General features: G+C 44.6%; 1 protein-coding gene across 1 annotated transcript in view; it reads left to right on the forward strand.

Annotated features, from left to right (window-relative positions):
- LOC143158538 (antigen WC1.1-like) overlaps positions 1 to 24,055 on the forward strand; it is a 40,373-nt gene extending 16,318 nt beyond the window's left edge. The window contains exons 2-15 of the mRNA XM_076334640.1: positions 5,978 to 6,292; positions 7,826 to 8,134; positions 9,724 to 10,038; positions 10,869 to 11,180; positions 11,590 to 11,907; positions 12,641 to 12,955; positions 18,235 to 18,549; positions 19,315 to 19,377; positions 19,464 to 19,778; positions 19,970 to 20,005; positions 20,312 to 20,453; positions 20,757 to 20,845; positions 21,452 to 21,523; positions 23,757 to 24,055. Coding sequence (XP_076190755.1) covers positions 5,978 to 6,292; positions 7,826 to 8,134; positions 9,724 to 10,038; positions 10,869 to 11,180; positions 11,590 to 11,907; positions 12,641 to 12,955; positions 18,235 to 18,549; positions 19,315 to 19,377; positions 19,464 to 19,778; positions 19,970 to 20,005; positions 20,312 to 20,453; positions 20,757 to 20,845; positions 21,452 to 21,523; positions 23,757 to 24,055 — 3,215 coding nt within the window. The remainder of the gene's footprint in view (positions 1 to 5,977; positions 6,293 to 7,825; positions 8,135 to 9,723; positions 10,039 to 10,868; positions 11,181 to 11,589; positions 11,908 to 12,640; positions 12,956 to 18,234; positions 18,550 to 19,314; positions 19,378 to 19,463; positions 19,779 to 19,969; positions 20,006 to 20,311; positions 20,454 to 20,756; positions 20,846 to 21,451; positions 21,524 to 23,756) is intronic.
- Positions 24,056 to 27,593: the final 3,538 nt, after the last annotated feature.

A 27,593-nucleotide genomic window follows, 5' to 3' on the forward strand; every position in this document is an offset into this window, starting at 1 on the left:
GACAAGTCCCAGATGTGGTGGCCAGGCTCTTCCTGATTCTTGTGTGCACTTAGCTTGTAGTTTGTCCTTAACCTGGAAATACCAAGGTCCTGCATGTGGTTTTCTACCATTTCATTTTTCCACCCATTTTGTCGTGTCCTCTTTCATGCTCTAAACACCAGTGGCTTTCAATTCACATGGTTCCATAATGCCAACACAGCATTTTTTTTCCATTTTCTCCTTTTAAGTTTTCTCCCTGAGAAGCACAAATCTTATATCCAACAACTTGGTTCAAGGGGCGCATGAGCCGACAGCAATGGTTAACAGATGAACGTGATGAGTACAGAATTATTTTGTTGTCAAGGAGCAGACTTAAATTTTTTAAAAGTACCTCAGGCTTCTTAGTTCCATCACAAAAGCTGCAGAGCTTCCTTTCCTCTGAAACATAAAATTCCTTTCAAATATTTCAATATTCTATGTGTAATTCAATTGAGCATTTATATCCAGCAAATAATTACATACCTGTCTTCATTTCAGGTTGGCCTGTATCCCAAGGTTTAAGGCATGTATCTTTCTCATGTTATCACTGCCTAAATGTCTGATTACTGCTTGATAAGATCCTTCTTAAAAACCTTTCTTGTGCAGGGGCTGCTGAAACTGGTAGCGTGATAAGAGAAAAGGCACTTACAGCTCTATTTCCTGAGGTCTGACGAGTAGCGAGGCTAACTTGCAGTCCCAATAGGCACACACATACGTAACACACATATACTGATATACAGATATGCACACACATATACACCTGTACGTGGCTGGCCACACAGACAGAATTATGCAACAGTGACACAAACATGCAACAGTGACACAAACACAAACAGCACCAATAGCCTTATCATGAGCAACTGATGTCATCTATCTTAAATTCTGTAAGACCTTTGACATGGTCACACACAACATTCCTGTCATTAAATTGGAGATATGTGGGTTTGATGGATGGACTATTCAATGAATAAGGAATTGGCTGGATGGCCACATCCAAAGAGTTGCAGTCAACAGCTCAATGTCCAAATGGAGATCAGTAACAAGTGGTGTCCCTCAGGGGTCCGTACTGGGACCAGTACTGTTCAATACCCTTATTAATGACATAGACAGTGGGATCGAGTGCACCCTCAGCAAGGTTGCGGATGACACCAAGCTGAGTGGTGCAGTTGATATGCTTGAGGGAAGGGATGCCATCCAGAGGGACCTTGAGAGGTTTGAGAAATGGGCAAACATGAACCTCACCTCATGAAGTTCAACAAGGCCAAGTGCAAGGTCCTGCACCTGGGTTGGGACAATCACCAGGATCAGTACAGGCTGGGGGATGAATGGATTGAGAGCTGCCCTATGGAGAAGGACTTGGGGGTACTGGTGGGTGACAAATTGGACACAAGCCGGCAATGTGCGCTTGCAGCCCAGAAAGCCAGTCACATCCTGGGCTGCATAAAAAGAAGCGTGGACAGCAGGTCAAGGGAGGCGATTCTGCCCCTCTACTCCACTCTGGTGAGACCCCACCTGGAGTACTGCATCCGGCTCTGGAGTTCCCAGTACAAAAGAGACATAGACTTGTTAGAGTGGGTCCAGAGGAGGGCCACAAAAATGATCAGAGGGCTGGAAAACCTCTCCTGTGAGGAAAGGTTAAGAGAGTTGGGGTTGTTTAGCCTGGAGAAGAGAAGGCTCCGGGGACACCTCTTTGTGGCCTTTCAATATTTAAAGGGGGTTTATAAGAAAGATTGAAAGAGACTTTTTACCACAACCTGTAGTGACAGGACAAACAGCAACAGATTTAAACTGAAAGAGGGTAGATTTAGATTGAATATAAGGAAGACATTTTTTACAATGAGGGTGGTGAAACACTGGAACAGCTTGCCCAGAGAAGTTGTGGGTGCCCTGTCCCTGGAAGTGTTCAAGGTCAGGTTGGATGGGGCTTTGAGCAACCTGATCTAGTGAAAGATGTCCCAGCCCATGGCAAGGGGATTGGAACTAGATGATCTTTAAGGTCCCTTCCAATCCAAACCATTCTGTAATTCTATGAGTCTATGTTTTCCTCTTTGGGTGATTAGAATAGAAGTCTATCAGTGGGAAATATGCAAATACATACAATTTTGATTCCTCCAGACACTCAGCCCATCCAGTATCTGATCCTGGATCCTCAGTCTCTGTAGTTGCCTCATGCACTGACACACATGCAAATGGGTCTTTGAGTTGACCCCCTGACCTTACCATCTCTCCAGTAGTTGGCCTGGACCCTCTGGTCCCTCTGGCAGCCAACTTCTCCAGTTACCTCACTCCCAGAGACACATACACATACTTGTCTCCCAGGCCAATTAACTTGCTCAGTGGCTAGTCCAACTTGATATTCACTAGCAATCACACACTGACATGCGGTACCCCCACTCACTCCAGTTGCTGGCATCCATTGTGGTTTAACAACAGTAGGCAGCTAAGCACCATACAGCCGCTCACTCACTATCCCCTAGTGGGATGGGTGTCACAGTCCATTTGGATCTCTCAAATTTACAGGACAACATAGTGTGCGAATTAAACTTTATTTTAGGAACTCGTTAAGAAATACAATAAAAAAACACAACCACAAGGGCTCATTTCCCCTTTGTCCAGACTAGTCTGTCATGTGAATTCACTGATTCAAGTTATAAGGTTTCATAACTTATAACCTGAAACTCTTAATTCATGCACCTATGAGAAAAAAATAAATTAGAATTAGTTACCTAGCCAACAGTGACAGTGCTCATCCTTCCTCCTCCATCACAGTGCGAGCATCCCCTGGGAAGGGGGAAGTATCACACTGGGAAGCATGAAAGCCTCAGCAATCCAACTGCTGTTGCATCTGCTTCAAAGGCTTTTTTGGGTTAGCTGATGTTTTATACCTTCCAGCTTGGAAGTTTGGTCTATGCCATTTCCATAAGCTAGCAGATTCTGAAGAAACTGCCAGACAAAGATGATGGCTGCAGGAGCCAGCACTCTGCAGGTGGTAATGGCTGCATAATGGCCCTTTAGCTCTTTCTAGCCACCTGTCCTGCCTATGTGGTGTTCCCCCCTTGACCTAATGGCACTGCTCCCAGCAAACGTCAGGTCTTAGTATGAGCTGTGCTAGCCAAAATCTGAGAAGGAGTTGAGTGAACATTCACAGATGGGAGAGACAATCGGAAGGGTAAAAGTGAGAGAAACTCATGGGTTGAGATAAAACAAAATCTGCCTGTGGAAGCAAAGCAAAACAAGGAATTCATCCACTACTTCCCATCGGCAGGCAGCTGTTCAGCCATCTCCAGGAAAGCAGGGCTCCATCACACATAACGGCTACTTGGGAAGACAAATGCCATCACTCCAAACGTCCCCCCTTCCTCCTTCTTCCCCCAGCTTTTATTGCTGAGCACAACATCATATGGTACAGAATATCCCTTTGGTCAGTTGGGGTCAGCTGTCCTGGCTGTGTCCCCTCCCAACTTCTTGTGCACCCCCATCCTACTCGCTGGTGGGGTGGTGTGAGAAGCAGAAAAGGCCTTGACTCTGTGTCAGCACTGCTCAGCAACAACAGAAACATCTGTGTTATCAACACTGTTTTCATGACAAATCCAAAACATAGCCCCATACCAGCTACTGTGAAGAAATTTAACTCTACCCCAGCCAAAACCAGTACAGCACCAAAGACACGTACTTCTATGACCTGTGGTTCAGCTCCAGCTGCTGGCACTTAGAACTCCATACACACACATGCACACTGAATAGAGTCACCTCATCGAGGAAAACAGAAATAGATTATAATAGGAAGACACAATGGACAGTGCTGATTGGGTGCAGGGCACAGCCAGACAAGCATACTGACCAGCAGCCTGCTTACTCACCACTGGCTGCTTTTCACAGAATCACAGAATGGTTGAGATTGGAAGGGAACTCTGGAGGTCATTTGGTCCAACCCCCCTGCTAAAGCAGGGCCACCCAGAGCCAGTTGTCAGAACCATGTCCAGAAGGCTTTTGAATATCTCCAAGAAAGCCAACTCCACAACCTCCCTGGGTAACCTGTTCCAGTGCTCAGTCATCCTCATGGTAAAAAAGGGTTTCCTGATGTTCAGATGGAAACTCCTGTGTTTCAGTTTGTGCCCATTGACTCTGGTCCTTTTATCCACTTACCCTTCTGTTTTCCCACACTTGCTCCCACCCAAACATCCTTGATCTCTCCCTTTCCCCACCTTTGATTCCTGTCCTAAACATCCCATAATAAGCCTTGTGCAATTCCAAGATGCTCTTCTCTTGCATCCCATAAAGTGTCCCATACCCTCTAGGCAGTAGTCCCCCTCAGTCTCTAAGGTGGCACGGAAAGCCCTCATGTTGATTCATCTGATGGGTTTCACACCTGGACAATGGGGCTGATCGCTCTGCTGGGAGAGCCCTAGAAGGGGTCAGGGCAGGGCCCTGACTGGATTATTGGGGTTCCCCCACCTGCCATTGTTCCTCTGTTCTCCTTTGCACATGGAGACAAGCTTTCTATCACATAAACTAACAAATGAATACCATCCATATTGTTGTTTAATTACAACAGTGACTGTTTTTGATGGAATTCAGCAGAAGGTTTGGGGTTTTTTTTTTGTTTCAATGTTTGTTTTCATAAACATCTACAGAAAACCATTGTCTACGTCAATTCAGAATATTAACTCAACACGTTCAATGATTCTGTGATTCTGTGTATGCTTTTTACTCAAGCAGATATGAACCTTTCTGCAAGTGAAGAATCATTTTTATGAAAAGATGTTCCAAAACTCTTACCTTAAAATTCCTGACTGGGAAAAAAAACTTAAGACAATTCCTGAACAAGTCCACTTTTTTTCTTTATGTGTCATTACATCTTAGGCTACACGCTTTGGTTTTTCCAATGTTTACTGTGTGTAAGTCACAGACTCAGACCTGTTCCCCTGTGTTTCTTGGGTCCTAGCAGGCCTTTGTGTAGCTTGGCTTCCTAAGAACTGCTTCTGCATCCCACCATCATTCCTGCATTTGAGTGTAACAAAATTCTCCCTGTGTTTTCTAGCCTTTAAGTCCCTGTGCTAAGCTACTGTATAATATTTGAAGCATCTATAGTAGCAGTACAACACTGTAAAGCAAGAAACCAACATGTGCATCTTCCCTCTTCTGTCAGGCTCTTTATCAAGCACTCTGCGATGACTGTAATGTTATTTTGTGAGTCCACAGGTAAAATGACTGGGAAATGCGTATCCATATCAAAGGAAAGAGGCAGACCTGGGAGCAGAGCAGGAAAAGAGGGTTCTTTGGGCATCAGCCCCACCCCAAGAGATGGTGGGGCATGAAGAACAACACGAAGACCTACCTCTCTGTCTTCTGCTTATGCTGCTGCATCTCCTGAGATAGCTTGTCACTCCTCATGAGTAATTCTCTTCTCTCATCGGGTACCCCTGACTAGGGGACCCCGTGGCTAGGGCAAGAGAGGTGGGAAAGAATAAAGAGTATTGGGACACTGAGTTGCAAGTAATAGTTTGTCTGAGAGGAAGAAGTTGAGGCAGACATGGGAAATTGCTTCTTCACACCATACTGAACACGGGAATGAAGAAACTGGTGCCCAGTGAACATTTTCAGCTGGATGTCATCATGGCAGAACAACGAAGAGAAAGGAGGAGTTTCTGTTGAAGCCTTTGTGAATCACACAGCAGGGACATTACTCAGCATTTCCCAGCCCTGATAGGTCAGAAGAGAAAGCTCGCCTGTCATTAGAAATAACTTATATTTTAGCAGTGTGGTTAGCTCAAACTTGTAAATACAGACACAACTCCCTGCAAAAAAACTTTAAGTTGGACTATTGACAAAGGTGAACTAAATAAGTCTGATTTAAGAGCAAATTAAGAGTAATAATAGTCTCATTAACCATCTGCAATAGATAATTGTGATTAGGCACTGTCCTTTCCATAACCTTGTTCTGTCTCTGTGTATGAAGGTGCTGATGAATTGAGGCTGTCAAATGGAACTGGCCCCTGCTCGGGGAGAGTGGAAGTAAAACATGAGGAGAAGTGGGGAACTGTGTGCGATGGTGACTGGACCATAGAAGATGCTGAGGTTGTTTGTAAGCAACTACGATGCGGATCTGCTGTTAAGGCCCTTAATCGAGCTCCTTTTGGAGAAGGATCTGGACCAACATGGTTGTATCGAGTTGATTGCCGTGGTGATGAATCCACTCTCTGGAACTGCTCACATACAGGATGGGGTTCTTTTAGCTGCCCTCATTACTTTGATACTGGAGTGATCTGCTCAGGTAAGAAGTCATCCAACCTTGTATAACAGAAAAATGCTACGAGGTTGAGGTCAAACTTTGTCCCAGCTGGATAAAGCCAAGTACTGCACAGAGGTAACACTTTCTCCGTGGCCTCTGCTCAGCCAAAGCAAGTTGCACCAGCATTAAGTCTTCTGCTGGCTACAAATGTATGTCTCCTTTGCCTGGGCACAGCAATGACATAGAATGGAAATAGACATAATAAATGACATAGAACAGAAAAAGAAACACTGTTTCTTTCTACCACAGCTCTCCCAGACAACAGGAGAGCTGTGCTAAACTTGTCTTTGACCAGAAATGGGGGCTAAAAAAGCAGGTGTAGATGGACAAGCAAGAAAATGCTGTGTTATGCCATACAACTGCCCTTCTTCTCCAGATCTTCATGTAAGCTAAGACAGGACAGTCTGCAACGGCAAACAAATCCAATGTCTGTTTGGCTGCCTTCGTCTGCAAGATGTGCTTGGTTTTGTTCTCTGGATAAAGTACCATTGCAAGAGGTTTTTCCTTCCCAGCTTCAGGACTTTACATTTATCCTTTTTGATTTTTATAAGGTTCCTGTCAGCCCATCAATCCGGCCTGTCTAGGTCCCTCTGAATGGCAGCTCTGCCCTTGGGGTTATCTCCCCCCACCCCCCAAATGCACTCCATCACCTCCTCCAGGTTGTTGGTAAAGATGCTGAACAGAACAGGTCCCAGGAAAGACCCAACAAGTGGTATTCCACTTGTTGCCAGTCTCCAGGTAGAGTGCAACCCACTAATCACTACTGTCTGAGCCTGACCATCCAATCAGCTTTTTAACCATGTAGTTGTCCACCCACCCAGACTGTAACATCCTAGTTTGGACACAAGAATATTGTGCATAACAGTGTCAAAGGCCTTGCTAAATGTGAGGTAAGTGACATGCTCTGGTCTCCCCTCATCTACAAATCCAGTCACTTTTATCAGAGAAAGTAATAAGGTCACATAGGCATGATTTACCCTTGGTAAATCCATACTGACTCTTCCCATTCACCTTCTTGTGCTCAGAAATGTGTTCCAGGAGGACTCCATGTTTTTCCCCGGTACCAAAGTGAGGCTGACCAGCCTGTAGATCTCCAGACTGTCTTTTTAGCCTTTTCTGAAGACGGGTGCAACATTTCCTCTTTCCTCTTTCTGGGGCACTTCAGCTTCCTATTCATTTGAATAATGAAGTCTTGAGGAACCACACTAGTAAATGGCTATTTATTTATTTATTTATTTGGGGATTGTTACTTCTCAAGCATTTGGCAAATGTTCAAAACTTCCCTCCTTCTGAGCTTTCCAAGGATTTAGTATTTTCACATACTAAGAAATAAGCATTCCCCCACACCATTTTCTCTCTTGTCAGTGGCATACAGGAATTGCCACCATGGTTATTTAAATGTGTCAGTGGTCCTCAGAGAAGTGACATGTGTCTTGCCCATGAAGGTATGGGAGTTATTAAATTAGGTCAGTACAACTAACCCTTGATGCTGGATTTCTTGGGGTTTTTTTCCAGGTTTCTCTGGGATGCGTCTGACTGGAGGGCACACTGCCTGCTCAGGACATCTGAAAGTAAAGCAAGAAGAAACTTGGGCTACAGTCTGTTTTTCATACAATGATTTCAAAACCGCCTCTGTTATATGTAATGAGTTAGAGTGTGGCCAGGCTGTGGATATCTTGAGAGGAACTCACTTTGGAGACAGACATGAACTGATCTGGCAAGAAGAGTTTCACTGTGTAGGGAATGAGACTCACCTTGCACACTGTCCCAGGATGCTGCACCATAATAAGACATGCTCTCATGATGCCACTGTTATATGTTCAGGTGAGACTTTGGACCGATGGACGTAATTTACATGTGTCCTATATGTCTTCTTCCTGTCGACCCGCAGTTCAGAGCCTCTGTATATTTTGGTGGTCCCCAGGGTTCTTAGGTGCTTCCCCTATCATGCCTTGAGCCATCCAGAGAAGGCCAGGAAGTAATGGAGAGCAGCCCCACAATCTCTCATTCACTGTACTGAGAATCTGCATTTAACATTGGCTGTTCTAACCACTTCACTTCTGCACCAGGGATGTGGATCTCAAAAGGGCTGTAATTTCTTTTATGCTACTAGAGGTATGCACTCAATAGTGCTGACAATTCCTTCCATGTCTTTCTCATATACATAAAAGGAGAGATAGCCAGAGCAGACAAGCAGGAACATGGAGAAAAGAATTTATTTTCTGTGCTGCCAGTGTGTATGTTAATCCCTGGCACTTCAGTTAATTATAAAACTGGGAGAGGTACCATACCTCCAAAAGATCAAAGGAGGCACAAGTTACAAATTTAAGTTATTTAAAAAAAAAAAAAAAAGTTGTCAAAGGCCTGGATTACTTTAGTTGTGACTGCCAGGTAACATTATTTAAAACCACCATACAGTCATGGCTGCTGGGAGCTCTAAATACAGCTAACTTATTGTCACCCACTACAAAAGTGATGATTAGACCTAGCAAACACAACTTTTTTCCTGAGGGCACAAATCAAAAGGGGTAAGCTCAACATGGAGCAGAGCTGCTGGCAACACCCTGCCACAAAACAAGCCTGGAAAGGACTGCAGTTCATGTCTGTTTCCCAGTCAAAGGGCTGCAGTCTGTTTCAAGACTGCCTTGGACACTGTCCCACTGGCCATGGTGATCTGGAGCACTGGTTGAGGAGCTATGGCAGCCAAACGGCCCAGTTAAGGTATCAGTAACTGACAGGTCTTGGCTCCTGCCTCTGTCTTGCAAGAGTCATAGCTCAGAGAGGAAATCCAGGTCTCATTAGAGGGAGTATGATGCAAGGACCAGGCAAGGGTGTTACCAGTGTGAGAAGATAGAGGGACTGCATGGGGCTGGCGGTAGGACACCACAGTCCTACCCGTGCTGCACTTAAATTATTGTGAATAATTAATGATGGGCATGTCCTGTTGTGTTCAGAACCTTATACTGTGGCATGGATGAAAGTTGAGAATTGCACAGTGCAGTTACTGCTTACCGGGTATTGTGAGATGACCAACTACTAAGAAAGTGCTACTAGTAGCTCCTATTCTGAGTTTCTCACATGCTCCAAATGCAAGGCAATGCTGGAACTGCCTCTGCAAGAAAAGATGTTGCAAGGTAGCAGCAGTATTGTGGGGGGAGAAGAGAGCAGAGCAGACGAGGAGAGACTGAACTTCAAGAGTCAAAAGACTTTTAGTCATGTAGTGCAGGCTACAACATGGGTAATAAAGACTTTTTTTTTTCAGAGCTGGCTTATGAGCATCCTGGCCTAACATGCCTCCCAGTAACCTGAGACATAGTGAGTGCTAGTTCCTTGCAGCTAGACCTCTCTTACAATTTTCAATGCAATAGCACCAAAAAAAATTTAACTGCTAAGTTCCTTTATTCTTCCTGCAGGCTATGGTGGGTACAGGCTGGCAAATGGCAGTACCACATGTTCAGGGAGAGTAGAGCTTCTTCATGGAGGCACGTGGGGAACGCTGTGTGACTACCTGTGGGATTTATCAGCTGCCACTGCCCTCTGCCAGCAGCTGGACTGTGGAGTTGCCCTACTGATACCAAGTGGACAGTCCTTCGGGAAAGGAAACGGATCTTTCTGGAATGGCACATTCAGCTGCAAGAAGAACAGCTCACGCCTGAGAGACTGTCCTGTGAATGTGCTAGGTCATGATGAATGCCCTGCTGGAAAAGATGCTCGTGTGGCATGTTCAGGTGAGCAGTGGAAAGGTCTAAGAGGAGAACTGAAAAACTCCTTCTTTGAGGAAAAATATGGACCCAAAATCTAGAGGGTGTCTGTGGAGCCAAGCTCCATCTTTTTTCTGCTGCTACAGGCATTTCCAGGATTTGAGGCTGCACTTCACCTGTACCACAAGGCTGCTTTCTGTGAAATGCTCCTAGTGTCAGGGAACAGCAAGAACAGGGCTGCTCCACAAGGTAGGATGAGCTGGGCGCAGAGGGTGAGGACAACACAGGCAGTTGTCCTCAGATGGGTTGTCACAGACAACCCATCAGGGCACAATCCAAAGTATCTGCACAGAGGACAGAGGAAATTACTGATAACAAGGTCTACGGACAGTCCCAGACAAGGCAAAGTAGCCAATCAGATGTAGGGTCCAACTGGAGAGTACAGTCAGGAGTAGCAGGAGACAAGACTGGAGACAGTTACACCAGTCACAGACTGAAGGCCTGGTCCAGGTTTAAGTGAGGCCTTGGACCAGTAGCCCGAGGATGCATAGCTGGAGGCCCTAGGTGAGGCTGGGCAGAAAAATTAAGGTCTATTGGTTCACCCAGAGCCCTGAAACCTAGTGCCCTGAGTTTAAAAATTGCAAAGGGGACCAGATCCTCTTTTCTAGTCATTCTTCTCAGTAAAATAGGGTGGACTGAAGTCTAGTTATGAGTACAGAACTTCCAGTGGCCCAGTGGAGTCATTTTTACTACTGAATGCTAAGGAAAACTCATTCCCATTTCCCAGTCACTTTCAGGTCATGCCCATGAGCAGTTACGAACATAACATCTCAGTACTTGCTTTCTCTTATATTCAGGGTGCCCAGGGGCCAGGTTGGTGAATGGAACCACATGCTCTGGCAGAGTGGAGATCCGCCATGGAGACACATGGGGACGACTCTGCCACTCCCACTGGAATTTGCAAGCTGCCAGTGTTCTCTGTCATCAGCTGAACTGTGGCTATGCAAAGTCAATCCAGACAGGAGACCGTTTTGTGGACGGGAATGGGCCTGTATGGAGAGATGCTTTTCACTGTGAAGGGACAGAGTCCTGTCTGTGGGATTGTGCTCAAGTGACTTTGGGCAATCCAACCTGTTCAGCCAGAGAAGCAGCCACTGTTGTTTGCTCAGGTAAGTCAGGAGTGGCCTTTTATGGGTAGTGCAACTTCAGAACAAAGCAGCATTGGTGATCTCACTCTGCCAAGTAAGTCTGGTATGTCAGCCTGTCTTTAATGCCCTTTCCTTTCCATTCCTTTCCCCCACCCCTCCAACCTTAGTTTCAGCATAAAAACTTCACTTAGTAGAGGGATTCACATTGCTGAGATGTGCCTGACTCCTCACAGGTTCTAGTCTTTGAGCTGGGGAAGCCTTTCTCACTTCCCATTGCAGACCCTTCTGTGCATGAAAGCAAACAAAGCTTTAACAGAGGCTGTCTCCTTAACCAGTGGTGAGAATTATTTTTTTACCAACATAGAGATTTGTCTTCCATCTCTCTCCTGCATGTTATTTCTACTGCATTTTCCAACTCTCTTGAGCCCAGGTCCTGCTGAATCACTCAGACTCTCAGGTGGTGAGAGCCGCTGTGATGGGCGAGTTGAGATCTCTCTCCATGGCATGTGGAGCAGAGTCCTGGATGATGACTGGGACATTAAGGATGCTCATGTGGTATGCAGACAGCTCCAGTGTGGAATTGCTGAGAAAGCCTATTACCTTCCAAGGCCTGAGCGAGGCATGGGTCTGGTGGGCTTAAGAAGTGTCCAGTGTGCTGGAAATGAGACTCAGCTGATGCTCTGTAAGACCTTCCATTCTCAAACAGTGCCAACAGGAGTTGCTGAAGACGTTGGTGTGATTTGCTCAGGTGAGTTACTGTGCTGCCTGGGTTGCCTCTAGCCCACCTTGTGCTGTGGTCTCGCCCAGATCTTAAATAGGCATGGGTCTGAGCTTGTGATACCCATCTGCTTGTATACTCTAAAGGACAAATGACAGTTAGGAAGCACGTGTAATTTATATAATGCTTTCTTCATCTGAATTTCTTAAACAATTTATCTCACAGAGTCAAAAAGAAATAATAGAATACAGAAGTCATAAGAACACTAATTTGGCCATGACTGCCACACATTCTGACTGTCACTTGGGTATTAAATAGATTTTAATTTGTGACATTTCTATATTTGTAAATACCTGCAGCCTTTCTAAAGTAAATTAGAACTGTTTCTACTCTTCTTTTATTTTGTAACCCATCTGTAACAGAAACTGACTCTGTCTCTGTCTAACTAAATGAGTTTAGATAGAAAACAGCTTCTCAGGCTTTCTAAGATAAGGTGATCTCCCCATATAATTAGTATGAGTAGAAACTCCTTCTTGTTTGCAACATCTCACAGGAATTATTCAAACATTTACCTGATGCAGGAGTAGACCTTTCCCTTTATGCAGTTTTAGCATCACAGGAGTCCTGCCCAAGAAACCATAACAGAAGAACTGGGATATAACAAGAACATGATGCTTTAAAAGTGCTTTAAACATACAGCCATTACGCTGACCTGTGTATTATCATTATATTGCATGTTGACAGCTGAGTTTTCTTCCTGCAGGTAGCAGACAGATCAGGCTGGTGAATGGAACAAAGCGTTGTGCTGGGAGAGTAGAGCTTTATCATGACGGCATCTGGGGCACCATCTGCGATGACAACTGGGATCTATCAGATGCTAATGTTGTTTGCAAACAGCTGGGATGTGGACATGCCATCAAGGCATTTGCCTCTGCTCATTATGGCAAAGGCTCAGGACAGATCTGGTTGGATGATGTGAACTGCACTGGGGCTGAATCTGATCTCTGGGCATGTCCCTCTAGGGCATGGGGCCAGCACAACTGCCAACACAAAGAGGATGCTGGAGTCCTCTGCTCAGGTGTGTTCAGAGGATCCATTTCTGAGCCTGTGGGTTGAAAGGGGAGGGTTACATGAAGGGGAAGTGGAGAATAGTGGAGACTTGCTTTGACGGCCTCTTGCTCTCTCTTGACTACAAGCATAGTTTGTCAGCACATCCTCTTGGTCCCACCAAGATGCAAAGTATCTACAGAAGTCCTTATTTTTCATTAACACACACACACAAAAAGTGTGTGGTGGGTTGGGATATTTGGGGGATAAATTGGAGGGTTTCATAAAGGTTTCCACAGCAAAGGGGCTGTGGTTGTTCTTTGTGCAGGAGGAGGCCATCCAATTCCATGTGCCCATTACAGTCAGTTACAGCGTGCTCTGAAACCAATGGAAACAACCCACTGTGCACCAAAGCATCAACCAGTCAGAGGAGCATATGGTGGATCTCCTCCTGAATACTTAAGACAGAGTGGCAGCTGCAAGAGAGAGGAGAAATGAAGAAGTGGAAAAAGACACTGCTGGGGACATGGCTGGAGACATGGGTTCCATGCCAGAGGAGGTATGCCTCTGAGAGGACTCTAGGCTATGGATAAGCCACACTGGAACAGATACACTCCTGAAGGGAGTGCGGACTGTGGAGAACCCACACTGGAGCAGGTACAACCCCTGAAGTACTGCAGCATGTGGAGGGCCCATGATGGAGCAGGTACCAACCCTGAAGGGACTGCAGCCTGTGGACAGCAGTTGGTCACCCACGTTGGACCAAGTGAAGGGACTGCAGCTTTTGGAAAGCCCACAATGGAGCAAATACAGCCCCTGAAGGGACTGCAGCCTGTGGAGCATCCATGCTGGAGCAGAGGAAAAGGAATAAGAAGGAAGGAGCAGCAGCAGTGCCACCCTCACTGAAGGAATTGGGAGGGAAAACCAAGGAAGTTAGGACTAATGGAGTGGATCACAGGTGTTTCCCTCAGTATTTGTTTAATTGTTAATTTTTTTCTTTTTTTTCCTCATTACCCAAAGCAATAATTAAGATTATGTTAAGTGCAAAAAATAAAATTAAGTTAAATTTCCCAAATGGAAACTGTTTTGCCCATGATAGAAGACAGTAAATGGGGGAGACACTCTGGCAACACTAGTACCTGGCATGCCCTGGGTCTGGAATAATTGTAGTGACTTCAAAGTTCCAGAGAAGCCTTGATTCTGATACTGGAAATTTGTCATGGTGTGGTATAAGTGGTACACTCATTGTCGGGGGGGGGGGGGGGGGGGGGGGGGGGAGGGAGAGGAAGAGTGTACAAACTATGTGTAAACTGGTGGGAAATGGAGTGTGTGACAGACCTTGTTGGAGGGGAAGGTGATTGGGAAGAACTCCAGTGGCCTGGAGCCTGGATATTTTTCTGTCCAAGAATATCAGCCTGGGAGATGCAAAGGGGTTATGTTGCCTGTGAAACCCCAAGTCAGTGGTGTGTTGCTTTGCTGTGGGGTACACCAGAGCCTACCATGTGCTCACAGCAGGTCTTCAAGAGGCACTGGGACAGCTTAGCAGAGCTGGGGAATCTGGTTGACAGTCTCTGTCAGAGTAATGGTCTGGTAAATGTGGTGTTAACTAGTGCTCAGCACAAAAGGGAGGATTCTGGTCAGAAGTTAGCAGCTAGTAGCACTGAAATGGTCAAACTGCAAGCTTCAGGCTGCTTGTGGAAGCACCTAGAGCTTAAATTGACTGACCTGGAGGGGGACCCTGACACCTTGGGAGGGGAAACTAGGGGCCTATGATGAATTGAAAAATGAGTCCTTCAGGCAGCCCTAGTTACAATAATTAAGGAGCCCTACAGAAAAGGGTACGCTGTTCCCCAGACCGCAACCACTCAATGGGTCTTTATTCTGAGTGTAAATGAATAGAGAAATGTGGAGAAACTTACAGTCACTGCTCTGCAGTGGCTATGGCATTGCTGGGACACCAGAGCAGATGAGAAACAGCTGAAAGCTTGAGACAGCAGGACTTTGGGGAGTTTGGGCATAAGACACTTGTAAACACTGTTCTGGACAATGAAGGAGGGCTTTGGGATCATTTTATGGAGAGATATGTTGAGCAGTGCCTAATCGTGCTGATCCTACAAACAAAATACCCCTTTGAAAGGACTGGGAAGAAGGGGATAATCAACTGAAGTTTCCTGGACTGCTGGAGTGTGGTTAACAGGCAAAGGGAGAGGGACCTTGAAAAGCTTGTGATCACTAATGCTAGGGCTTGAAATCTCCAATGGCTAGGCACAGTTACTAATGGCCCTCTGGTACCAGCTGGTGGGATGCCCTGTTGGTCAAGGAGTGACCTATATATACTATTCTGGAGTAAGGATGCCAGAAGAAGAGTACAAGCTAACAGCACGGATGAGGATAATACCGAGGATCCAGTATTATGGTCAATCTCAAGAAAAACACGAAGAGAGAATGAGAATTTTGCATGTCCCCTTCTAACACACTGGGACTTTAGGATGTATCTGAAAGAAAAGGGAGACAATATGAGACACTGGGAGGAAAAGCCCTTCATAAACCTAGCACTGTGAGCACAGGAGAGAGGTGAGAGCTTATTTAAACCATTTCCTTCTGCTACCCCCACTTCTGGACCACATACTGCTCTGACAACTGATTTGAACTTACTGCGTCAGCGGGGTTCTCCCCTGGCCTGGCAGTGGATGAAGATAACCAAATTTATCAGACTGTCCAGACAAGGCAGCCAGGCACCCTTGCCTCAACAATGTTGTGCCCTAGTGGATACCTAGTGATAGCAGCGCTCAGTGAACCTTATTGTCCTCTCTGTGTAGCAGTGATAAACAAATAGTTCTTGGAGTAACTGGAGGAGAAACATGCCCAGTTCTGGAGGAAGGGAACCTAAGCTTGAATAGATGGGTTTTGTACACCTTACTTGTTGCCACTGGCCCTACTGCGCCTGCCATCCTTGGCATTGCCTTTCTTGATCACTGGAGATGGTGCATTCAGGAACACCAGGAAGGCTTCAGGTTTTTTGGAATAGGCAGTGTGGCTTGCACAGGTGAGAACCAGCTATGGGACTCCCTAGGACTCTCTAATCACCCAAACATTGCTGAATTTGTTTAAATAGACCCAGGTGTTGGTCCCTTGGCAATCCAAGTAATTTGCTGAAAGCAGTATCAAACTGACCAAGGGGCCACCAATGAAATCCCAAAAATAATTGTTTCCCTGGAAAAACAAGGGGTGGTCTTAAACACACAGTCACCTTACAATAGTCCTCTTTGCCCTGTGTGGAGGTCTGCGGGAGAATGATGGTTTACAGTAGACTTCAGAGCTCTGAATGAAGTCACACCCCCATTAGCTGTTACAGTTCCAGACACATTGCAGTTCTTGTATGAGCTAGAAACTAAAGAATACATCTGGTATGCTATAACTGATATTTCAAATGCTTTTTTTTTTTTCAATCCCACTGGTCAAAGAAGCAAGACTTCAGTTTGCCTTCACCTAAGTGGTGTGCAGTACACCTGGAACCAGCTGTCCCAAGGGTAGAAACACAGCCCTTGCTATCTGCCATGGCATCATCCACCAAAGTTTAAAGCAACAGAATTCCAAAGAACTTTTCCTCTACCTTGATGATGCATTGATTGGAGGAACAACTCCAGAAGTACTAAGTAAAGGGCTGTAGAAAATCATTACCTCTCTCAGGGCTGGATTTGCCATTAAGCACTCCAAAGTAAAAAGGCCCCCTCAAGAAATACAGGTTTTAGGATGCAAAATGGATGGAGATACATGCCAGCTGACCAAATTGCTTGGATAAACACCATGGACCTCCATGCAATAAACAAGAACCCAGGCCTTCTTGGACATTACTGCATTTTGATGTACGCACATCCCTGGTTACAGCCAATTGGCCAAACCCACATATCAAGTGACCCGAAATAAGCCTCATTTTGAGTGGGAAGAAGAACACCAGCAAGCTTTGGAGCTGATCAGCATAAGATAGTCCATGCCACAGCATTAGGACCAAGATGGGTAGGTAGCAATATAAAAAAATTGTTATATACACATGCAGGAAAGAAAAGCATCAAATGGAGTTTGTGGCAATGAGCATCTCAAGAGATGAGAGACACTATTGGAACTCTGGAGTCAGAGCTACAAAGGAGCAGAAAATAACTAGTCCCCCCTAGAACAAGAAGTCCTAACTGCATATGCAGAGGGTGTCTGAGTGCCACTTAAGTGAGTACAGAGCAGTCACTGTGGTTATGCCCTAGACTAGCTGTCCTGAATTTTAGCTTCAAAGATTCAAAACTACTGAGGGAAAAGCAACCACAACTACATGGCAAAAATGACTACTGTGCCTTTGCCAATCTGCACATATTGGTTCAAGCTCCAGACCGGGATTAGTTGAATTTACTAAGTCAATGGCCAGCAAATCAATAGTATGAGGAAGACCAAACACCTTTGGCTGTCAAAGCCCTAGCATATGATGAATTAAGTAATTTGAAGAGCAGGGTTTACATACTGGTTGGTCTTTGGAAAAAGAACAATGAAATGTGTGCCTTTACATAAAGTAAATAGGAGAGAGTAATCTTACTTTACCTCATAAACAATGTTCTTGTTCATGTGTTTTGCAGGGACAAGATCTGAATTTTGTAATAAAAATATGTTGAGATTGGTATGATGTTAAATCCTATAATGTGGTTCCCAGAATAAGAGGTAGTGTTTTATTGATTATATGTGCCCATTGTTACAATGTAAATACCTATTGTCTGGGACTAAGGGTGGAGTTTATAATGTATGCATTTTATGATTATGATGATGGTAAAGTAGAGTTTATAATGGATGTATGTTCAAAAACTTCTTAAATAGGTGTTTCACAGAGGTGAGGGGTGAAATGTATTGGTTATAACTGGCAGGGTTTCAGTCATCAGAGGCTGCAGGGGTGCCCTGTGCTTCTGCAGGGGAGCCATTCCAGCTGACTCTGAAATTATTGTAAACAAGTCATTGCACACCAAAACTTCAACAAATCAGAGGAGCACATGGCACCTATGCTTCAACATACCAAAGAAATATGCCTGCAACTGTGGGGTGTGGCCATCACTGTTGTTTGTTTATGTAGATGTTGGTGAATGCTGGCTAACCAGAGGGGATCACTGTACGATTTTTGGTTTTAATTGTTTGTCACTTTTGGAGTGGCTTCCTCTGGCACTTTCTCACTGAGAGTGATGAACAGGATTGTTAGCAGATTCTGGATTTCACTCATCACAGCCAAGTTCCTAGCAGAATCAGGCCCCTCTAATTCCATTTTTATGTCTTCACTTCTAGAGTTCCTGGATCTGAGGCTGGTGAATGGCAATGACTGTGCTGGGCGGCTAGAAGTTTTCTACAATGGGACATGGGGGAGCATTTGCTCCAATCGTATGTCTCAACTTACTGCAATAACTGTGTGCAAACACCTGAACTGCGGAGATGATGGGGAAATAGCAACAGACTTCAAATATGGCAGAGGTTCTGGGCCCACGTGGCTGGACCACATTGAGTGCACTGAGCAACATAGCTCTCTCTGGCAATGTCAGTCAGACCCCTGGGATCCTCAGTCATGTGATAACCGAGCAGAAGAGACCCATATTTCTTGCACTGGTAATTAGAAATGCATCTGTACAGGACTCTCTAGACATATATGTAAACTCATGCATGCTTATATGGACACTGTAGTAATTACCTCATGTTCATTTGTTATCTGGTATATATTATTTCTAGTTTCATGCAAATGGCACAAACATTTTTCTTTGTCGATATCCCTGATGTAAATGAGTGGCTTAAAATTACATGAGTGTCACCAAGTGCAGTTACCCAGTGGAAATCCCAGGGAAGTCCCTGATAGGATGGTGCCATTGCGTATTTTTAAAGCAAAAATCTATGATACACAGTCAGTCTGTGAGATCTGAATTAGGATCAGACTTCTCAAGAAGTCTAGAGGCATGTATGTGTTTCTGCATGTATGGAGGCATATCAGTGCATATGTGAATGTACACACATGCATGCACATAGCCATGGGCAAGTGTATGAATTCTTCAGTTCTAAAGATCCATTTCTAATGCCTGCTCTTATGACAGTATTTCATACCTGTGGGTTCCCACTATAATATAAATGAATTCTAGATGGCATTCAGATCTCCTGAAAGGGATTGCAGCTGCCTCACACAAGAAGAAAGAAAGCATAGTAATCAGGAAGGTTATTTAATTCACAGCAATAGCCAAACAATGATCCACCAAGTACTAAATAGGCCATATATATATATTATAGTAAAAAATTAACTTGATAATCAATTTTCAGGCATTTTATACTCCCTCACTCTTTTCAGAGAATAATCAGATTATTTACTTCAGTATTTAAATTCTGCAGGAAGAAAAGAAGCAACGTCTCCAGCCACATTTGCTGAGTGTCCAAACTCTACAAGTTGTTCAGGTACCTCTACCTCTTTGCTTCTCCTTATTCGTCCCTATGGACCTTCCTGCTGTTTCAGCAATACAGAAAGTTTCTGTGTTTTGCAGACAGGGAAAAGTTACGAGTCATAGGAGGAAAGGATGGATGTTCAGGCAGAGTGGAGATTTGGCACCAAGGTTCTTGGGGAACAGTCTGTGACGATTCCTGGGATGTGGCAGATGCTAATGTTGTATGCAGGCAGCTGGGTTGCGGATCTGCTGTGTCTGCTCTGAGTGAAGCTGCCTTTGGGGAAGGGACTGGTCCCATCTGGTTGGAGGAGGTCCACTGTAAAGGAACAGAGCTGTCTCTTTGGGACTGTCCTGCCAAGACCTTGTTCTGCAAAAACTGTGATCATAAGGAAGACGCTGCTGTGGATTGCTCCGGTTAGTGACTGGTCCTTTGGTTCATTACACAGATCTGGGAAGGAGGTGGATAGAGGAATATTATGTCAGCCGTACATCCCAGTGACTAGCCCCTTCATAATTTTGACTGCAGGAACTTCACAAATGATGTGAAAATGTTGTCCCTATTTTTCACACTTGCCTCTTAATCTGGACTCGCCTTCCTTTTGCAGGTATGACAGAAACAACAGCATCACCCACTAGAGCAGGTAAAACATTCCTTCTTCCCCCTTTCTTTCTCCCATCAAATGAGAATTTAATGTCCCTGATACTGCACGGCAGGTAAATCAGCAGTATATTCCAGCTCATCAGAAAGCATGTCCCACAGCCTTTTGTAAAGGAGAGCCAAGTGGCACTATCCCCAGCTGCTGAATTCTAGCTGCTTGAGCAGGACCCACAACTGGACAGCAGGTGACCTGCCTCACCTTGCTAGCATGGGCACAGCAGGAGGCTACAGAGGAGGAGCCCTTTGGGTCACCTGATTCTCTACCTGTTGCTTCTTCATTTCCATTCAGATCCTCCCCGCCGCCCTGCAACAGAGACTATGAGAATTTCGGCGCCTGTCATCATCTGCATTATCCTGGGGGCCCTTCTCTGCCTGGTCCTTGCCATTCTTGCTGGACAGATCCAAAGTGCCAGGGCACAGCAGCGAGGTGGGTCCCTCAGGACTGGTATGAAACGCCTCCTTGACATGGCTGGCGAGTGTTTAGTTGGCTGAGGAGGCTGGGGAGACGGGTGACTGAGATGAATGGCATCTGCTGCCACACTGAGATTTTCACTTACCATCTGGCAGTGAAAGAGCCCAGCAGTGCTTATCCTCAGTCAGCACCTCTCGGTGACTTTCTGGGTACCAACCAGGCCATGTAGACCCCTTTAGGTCATTTCTCCTTTTCAGGACCCCAGCCTGGGTATGAGCAGAGACTGTGTGAGTGATCATTGCCTTTTACTTTCAGGTTCCAGACTATCCTATGACCCCTTCACTGAGGCTGTCTATGAAGAGATCGACTATAACCTGATGAGGGAAAAGCAGGGCATGACTGGCCTCTCAGGTCTGTGTGTCTTGCTCTTGTCAAGGGAAAATTCCTCATGGTGGCCCAGGTCCCAGTCTGGTACTTTGCAGCTCCCAAATCTACTGGGAAAATGAAAATTCCTAGATTTGAGGAGAGGGGTTTCCAGCCCACTGCACTCTGCCAATTCCTCTCCTAGGGACAATTCATTTTGTGCTGTCCTCACTGCAGCCACAGAGCATAGATCAGTATAGGTCAAACAAACGAACAAAAAAACCTCCCAAAAAAAAACCCCAAAAAAAGGCTTTCACTGCAATTATTTAAAGCAGGAACAAATAAAGGAATAATTTGTATCTCCCTCCCAGTGGCTATGTGCCTCTATAGGCTTCCTCCTGTGAACTGCTTTTCTCCCTTTCGTGGCTTGCCTCCCCCATGAGCCATGAGAGGTGTTCGGGGGCCCCTGAGGGATTCTTGGCTATTCTACTGTAAGCCCTTTACCTTGCAGGAGTAATACTGACTGCCCAAGAATCTGCTTGACTTGGGTGCTATTGCTGTAGCCTACTCTTTTCCTCATGATGCAGTCTTAGCAGCGAAGGAGAGTTTAATCTAATATCACACTCTTTCTCATTTGCCTAGATTCTTATTCAGAGAGTTCAAAAACAAAGGCACAGTTTTATAGCGGGGACAATGATGAAGAAAATGGTCCTGGAGCAACTCAAGGTAATTGAAGATGAGGATCCTACAAAGAAAGAGACCCAAAATCAGGGTAGCTTTTAATTTCCAAAGCATTATTGGTGATTAAAACTTTTTTCTTGCTGCACTTCATGACCACTAGTGATGTTTCGATGTGAACCAAAAATTTCTGTTTAACTCTTGTAGTGGAAGAATGTCATACAATCTCATATACAGGTGCTAGTCTTCTATATGAGAAGTTGAAAATAAATGTTTGCTGGTAGTACTGCACTCTTCACAGGATCCAGTCACATGAATCCAACAATTTGACAACTGCTTCTCCCAGAAATTGCAACCGTAACAGCTTGTAAGCTGTTGCTTCATTTCTGAGACACATGGGGAGAATTAAGACAGAGGAAAAACATGCTCCAAGTAAGAACATTGGCATACCATTGGAGTTGATTAGGGAATTTTAATCTGAGTGATCTGAAGAAAATGCAGTTTGCCAGATGTGGGGGTTTTTTAATTTGAAAAAGCTGAGGGAGAGCAAGTGTTTGGAGAAGAATTGCATTTTCCTGGAGCTGATCGAAATGCTCTCTTAGCTATTGCCTGGTCTCAGAGAGATCAACTGCCAAAGGCACGAGCAGTTTTGGACCTCAGCTGCCATAACCCTGTCTGCTGTGCTATGTCTTAATTTTATTTTCTATTCTTTTTCTTATATTAAGGTTTTTTTATTATTTAAATGTAAATGAAAAGCTTTTCTTTTCCTTACTTGCTTTGAGCTGCTCATCAAGAAGGCAATTATTCCAAATAAGATCTCTTTTTCTTATTCAGATTGAATATTGAGTACTAGGTAAAAAGGGAAATAGGAGTGCTTTGATTGACTTTTAATTTTATATATGTATTATTTGTGTGTCCATGTGTCTACATATACAATATAAAACAGTGAAAACTAATATTCTCTGAGGGATGGCTTCCAGTTCAGTTCCAGACCACAGAGCTAGTTGCCCCTGAGGAATTAGAGAGCTGGCTACTCACAGAACTGAGTTTGATGGATGGACTATTCAATGAATAAGGAATTGGCTGGATGGCCACATCCAAAGAGTTGCAGTCAACAGCTCAATGTCCAAATGGAGATCAGTAACAAGTGGTGTCCCTCAGGGGTCCGTACTGGGACCAGTACTGTTCAATACCCTTATTAATGACATAGACAGTGGGATCGAGTGCACCCTCAGCAAGGTTGCGGATGACACCAAGCTGAGTGGTGCAGTTGATATGCTTGAGGGAAGGGATGCCATCCAGAGGGACCTTGAGAGGTTTGAGAAATGGGCAAACATGAACCTCACCTCATGAAGTTCAACAAGGCCAAGTGCAAGGTCCTGCACCTGGGTTGGGACAATCACCAGGATCAGTACAGGCTGGGGGATGAATGGATTGAGAGCTGCCCTATGGAGAAGGACTTGGGGGTACTGGTGGGTGACAAATTGGACACAAGCCGGCAATGTGCGCTTGCAGCCCAGAAAGCCAGTCACATCCTGGGCTGCATAAAAAGAAGCGTGGACAGCAGGTCAAGGGAGGCGATTCTGCCCCTCTACTCCACTCTGGTGAGACCCCACCTGGAGTACTGCATCCGGCTCTGGAGTTCCCAGTACAAAAGAGACATAGACTTGTTAGAGTGGGTCCAGAGGAGGGCCACAAAAATGATCAGAGGGCTGGAACACCTCTTCTATGAAGAAAGGCTGAGAGGGTTGGAGTTATTCAGCCTGGAGAAGAGAAGCAGAACCGCAGATATTTTTCTCCAAAGGTTTGGCCTAAGTTTGTAGCCACATGTCCATAGGCAAACGGCCAAGGGTGGCTACTTAGCAAGACCATTTCAGAGAAATTTAACAGAAGGTGGTTAAAGCAATGAAAAGACGAGGAAGCAAGTGCTACACAGAGATAAACAAGGAGTAATTTTTCACTGTGCAATTACGAAATGCAATGGGGAAGCTCACTCTGAAATAAACCCTGTCACTAACTGCCTCCTTCTCCAGATCTTTTTCCCCCATGCTGTCCCTCCTCCATGTTGATTTCCACTTTCTAATTCTTACAGCAATGTATAACAATTATTGGAGCTATATTGTTGTTGTCTGGAATACCCTAGAGTCCTCAGGAGGATTCTTATCGTTCATTATCATCATGATAATGTCAGTATTACAGGCCCTTATCGCTGGATCATCAGCTACTGCTCTCTCTAGTGGAAGATCTCTCCCTGTTACAGTTAATATCTGTACTGTTCCAGAGGTCTCTTCACTGCCTGGAAATACCCTGGAAGATGGTTATGATGATGTGACAGAAGCTCCTGGACCTAAAGATGCTTCTCTTTCTGAGCAGAATGAACAGGAAATCATTGGGATCCCTGAGGAAAGTGACAGAAACAAGGATTCACAGACAGGTGAGGCCAGAAGAGCATTGCTATTAGTTTTCATAATTCATAGTTACTGTACTGAACTCAGGGAAAATCAAGGTGGAGGGTACCTCAAGGGGTCACCTAGGTTTTATCTAACCACTGTCAGGAAGGAACACTACCTACCTACATGAAGAGTGTAGGTTAGATATTTGTTATTCTGTTCTTACAGCCATTCGGTAGCAGTGTTTCCACAGCCTCTGCAGGTAATCTATACCCACGCTCTGTTTTCCTTACAGCTATAAAATTCTTGCCTGTGGCCTAACCTAAGTCTTCACTGCTGAAAATTAAAATTGTTACTTCTTACTATAATGACCATGGGGATAGAGGAGTTGCATTCACCTTTGTAACAGCCTTTTAAGTACTTGAAGACTTAACATATCTCCCCTCAGTTCTGTTTTGTATTTTGTTTCTCTAGACTGCAGCAACCTAAATTAGTCAATTTTCTACTTAGGTCTTGTTGACTAGACCTCTGCTCATTCTGTATGTCTCCACCCAGGCTGTGTCAGTAGGTCCATATCTTTCAAAAAGTGTTTCAAAACCAAAATTTTACAGTATTTCTGTACCACATGGTACTAAAACCTTACTAGTGTCAGGTAGAGCAGAAGGACCACTTCATATGTCTTACAGGATATCCTTCTGTTTATGCATGCCAGTGTGATGTCTCCCTTTTTTGCAACAGCATGACACTCCTGACAGTGTTCAATGTCTGGCCTGATGCAACTCCAAATTCTGCTCTGTAAAATACCACATACCATTAGACACCGATCTTTCTAATTATGCAGTTGATTGTTTCTCCCTTCATCTGTAGTCTTGTAAGTGTCCTTATTAGATTTCATTCTATTTTCATCAAAACTTTGCCAAGATCATTTGAATTCTAATATAGTATGGTATCATCTCAAAAACTTAATAAGAACGTGTATTTTGTCTTAGGACTCAATAAAAATACTTAGTTGCATGTAGGGCTGTCAAAGAATCTTACTTGGTACAGTGAGCTACACTAAGAATACCATTTTTGACTGAATTTGTACCCAGTCTACAGCGGTTTGAGTTAGACCATATTTCTCTAGTTTACTTATAAAAATATCATGTAAGGTGAGTGACAATTTGCTCTATTCCCTTATGAAAGCACTTTTAGATAATCAGAAAGAAAAATCAGATTTATCTGGTGTGATTTATTTTTTATAAATCCATGTTATCTGTTATCAACCTGCTTTTTTTCTTCTGTCTCCTTACAAGTAGTTTATTTGTTCTGATATTTTTCTGAAGTTGAACTTTCTGTAACTCCTGATCTTGTTTCTTCTCCCACACACACCACCTTAAAAATAAGCATATGTTGTTCATATTTCCCCAGTCCTTCAGAGCCTGTTCTCTGTGAGTTCTTAAAGACAGTGGATAGTGGCTGGAGGATAGATTCAGCTAGGTTTTTATCCTAGCACTAAATCTTGTCAGGCCCATCTAATTCAAAAAGAATTAAGAAAAAAGATTTAAGGGAGAATTCTCTTTCTCCGTGCACTTAATATAACTGTGGAACACCTTCAGATCAGCAGCTGAACTCCACCTTTTGGGGTAGTAATAAAAATATTTGACAGACTGAAGGCATGAAAAAATAATCAAAATATTTTAGGACTTAACATGATTAGAGAAACATTAGAGAATTTTTTTTAACAGCTCATGATTATATTCATTTTAACATTATATATAAAGTTGTATACATTTCTAGCTTATTTAAACGAACGTTCAGTGTCTTTGTGAACCTCACTTGCTGTTGACTTCATACAAAGCTGCTCAGTTGTATTGACAACCTTTGCTGTTCGCAAAAACTGTGTATAGTTAAGGTGCATTCATCTCTCTCATCATTTGTTTGTCTTCTTGTTGTGGTTTAACCCAGGAGGCAGCTAAATACCACACAGCCATTCGCTCACTCCCCCCCAGTGGGATGGGGGAAAGAATCAGAAAAAAGGTAAAACTCGTAGGTTGAGATAAAGACAATTTAATAGGACAGAAAAGGAAGAGAGAATAATAATAACGATAAAAGAATATGTAAAACAAGTGATGCACAATGCAATTGCTTACCACCTGCTGACCGATGCTCAGCCAGTTCCCGAGCAGCGGCTGTGCGCCCCCAGCCAACTACCCCCAGTTTTTTTGTTCTGCATGACGTCATATGGTATGGAATATCCCTTTGGCCAGTTTGGACCAGCTGTCCTGGCTGTGTCCCCTCCCAGCTTCTTGTGCACCTCCAGCATCCTCACTGGGGGGCAGTATGAGAAGCTGAAAAGTCCTTGACTTAGTGTAAGCGCTGCTCAGCAACAACTAAAACATCAGTGTTACAGTGAAACAACATTATTCTCATCCTAAATCCAAAACACAGCACTATACCAACTACTAGGAAGAAAATTGACTCTATCCCAGCCGAAACCAGGACACTTCTAAAAATCAGAAGCTACTAGGGGTTGCTAAATCTGGTCGTTTGATGGAGGTTCCATGTCCCTAGGTCCAGCCAGTAGTGAGGCTGAGCATGTGTAGGCATGCACACACATGTAATACATATATGCAGATACACAAGGCTGGCTTGTAGAGCCAACACAGACAGAAAACATAGCACTCAAACACAAGCAGCACCAATGGCCTCATTCTGTTCCCCTCTCTGGCTGACCAAGATGAAAGCCTATTGGTGGAAAATGTGTATGTACACAAACAATATGGATCCCTCCAGTAGTTGGCCTTAGACACTGAGTCTATCCAGTAGCTGCCCCTGGATCCTAGGTCTCTCAAGTTGCTGTCACCTGCATGTACTAACCCTGGAGGCCTAAAGACCCACTCCAGTTTCTGGTAATCAGACCTACATACACACACACACACACACGCAAACACTATACTTCCACCAGTAACTGGCCTTAGACATTCAGTCTATCCAGTAACTGCTCCTGGAACCCCCTGGCTTTCAGTAACTTGACCCACCCACATGCACATTAATACCCATACATATGCACAACACATCCCCCAGTAACTGGGCTTAGTCATGCAGTCGGCCAAGTAACTAGCTCCTGGATTCCCTAACCTCCCCCAGTTGCTGGTGTCTGGGCATGTGAGCCCCCGACACCCAGAGTCCCAGCCCAGTTGGTGGTACTTAGAGGTCTAGCCACCCCGGTCTCTCCAGCTGCTGGCACCACAGACGCACAGACCCCTCTGACCCATGGTCCAGCTCTGGTTGCTGGCATTTAGACCTCCATACACACACATACACACAGAATAGAGAGCCCCCTTACTAGGGAAAACAGTTAGAAATGGAGTTTAATAAGAAGACAGGACAGATGCTGCTGATCAGATGCAGGGCATGGCCAAACGCGTACTGGCCAGCAGTCTGTTTACATGCCACCGGCCCTTTTTATCCCCTTATCATTCTATTTTCTCATATTTGTTCCTCCCCAAACTACATCGATCCCTCCTTCTCTGTGCTTTGTTTCCTCCCCTAAGCAGCCCATAGTAAGTTTTCTATGACCCAAGATCCTCTTCCCCTGTACCTCATAATAAGTCTCATATCTTTGTGGGCAACAACACCCCTCAGTTAGTAAAGTGGGTTACATGCTCTTAATGGGTTTCAAACACAGACAATGGGCTGAGCCCTCTCCTGTGATAGCTCTGGGAGGAGCCAGATCAGGGCACACT

Source organism: Aptenodytes patagonicus, chromosome 1 (genome assembly GCF_965638725.1).
Source record: "Aptenodytes patagonicus chromosome 1, bAptPat1.pri.cur, whole genome shotgun sequence".
In the NCBI taxonomy this organism is placed as follows: domain Eukaryota; kingdom Metazoa; phylum Chordata; class Aves; order Sphenisciformes; family Spheniscidae; genus Aptenodytes; species Aptenodytes patagonicus.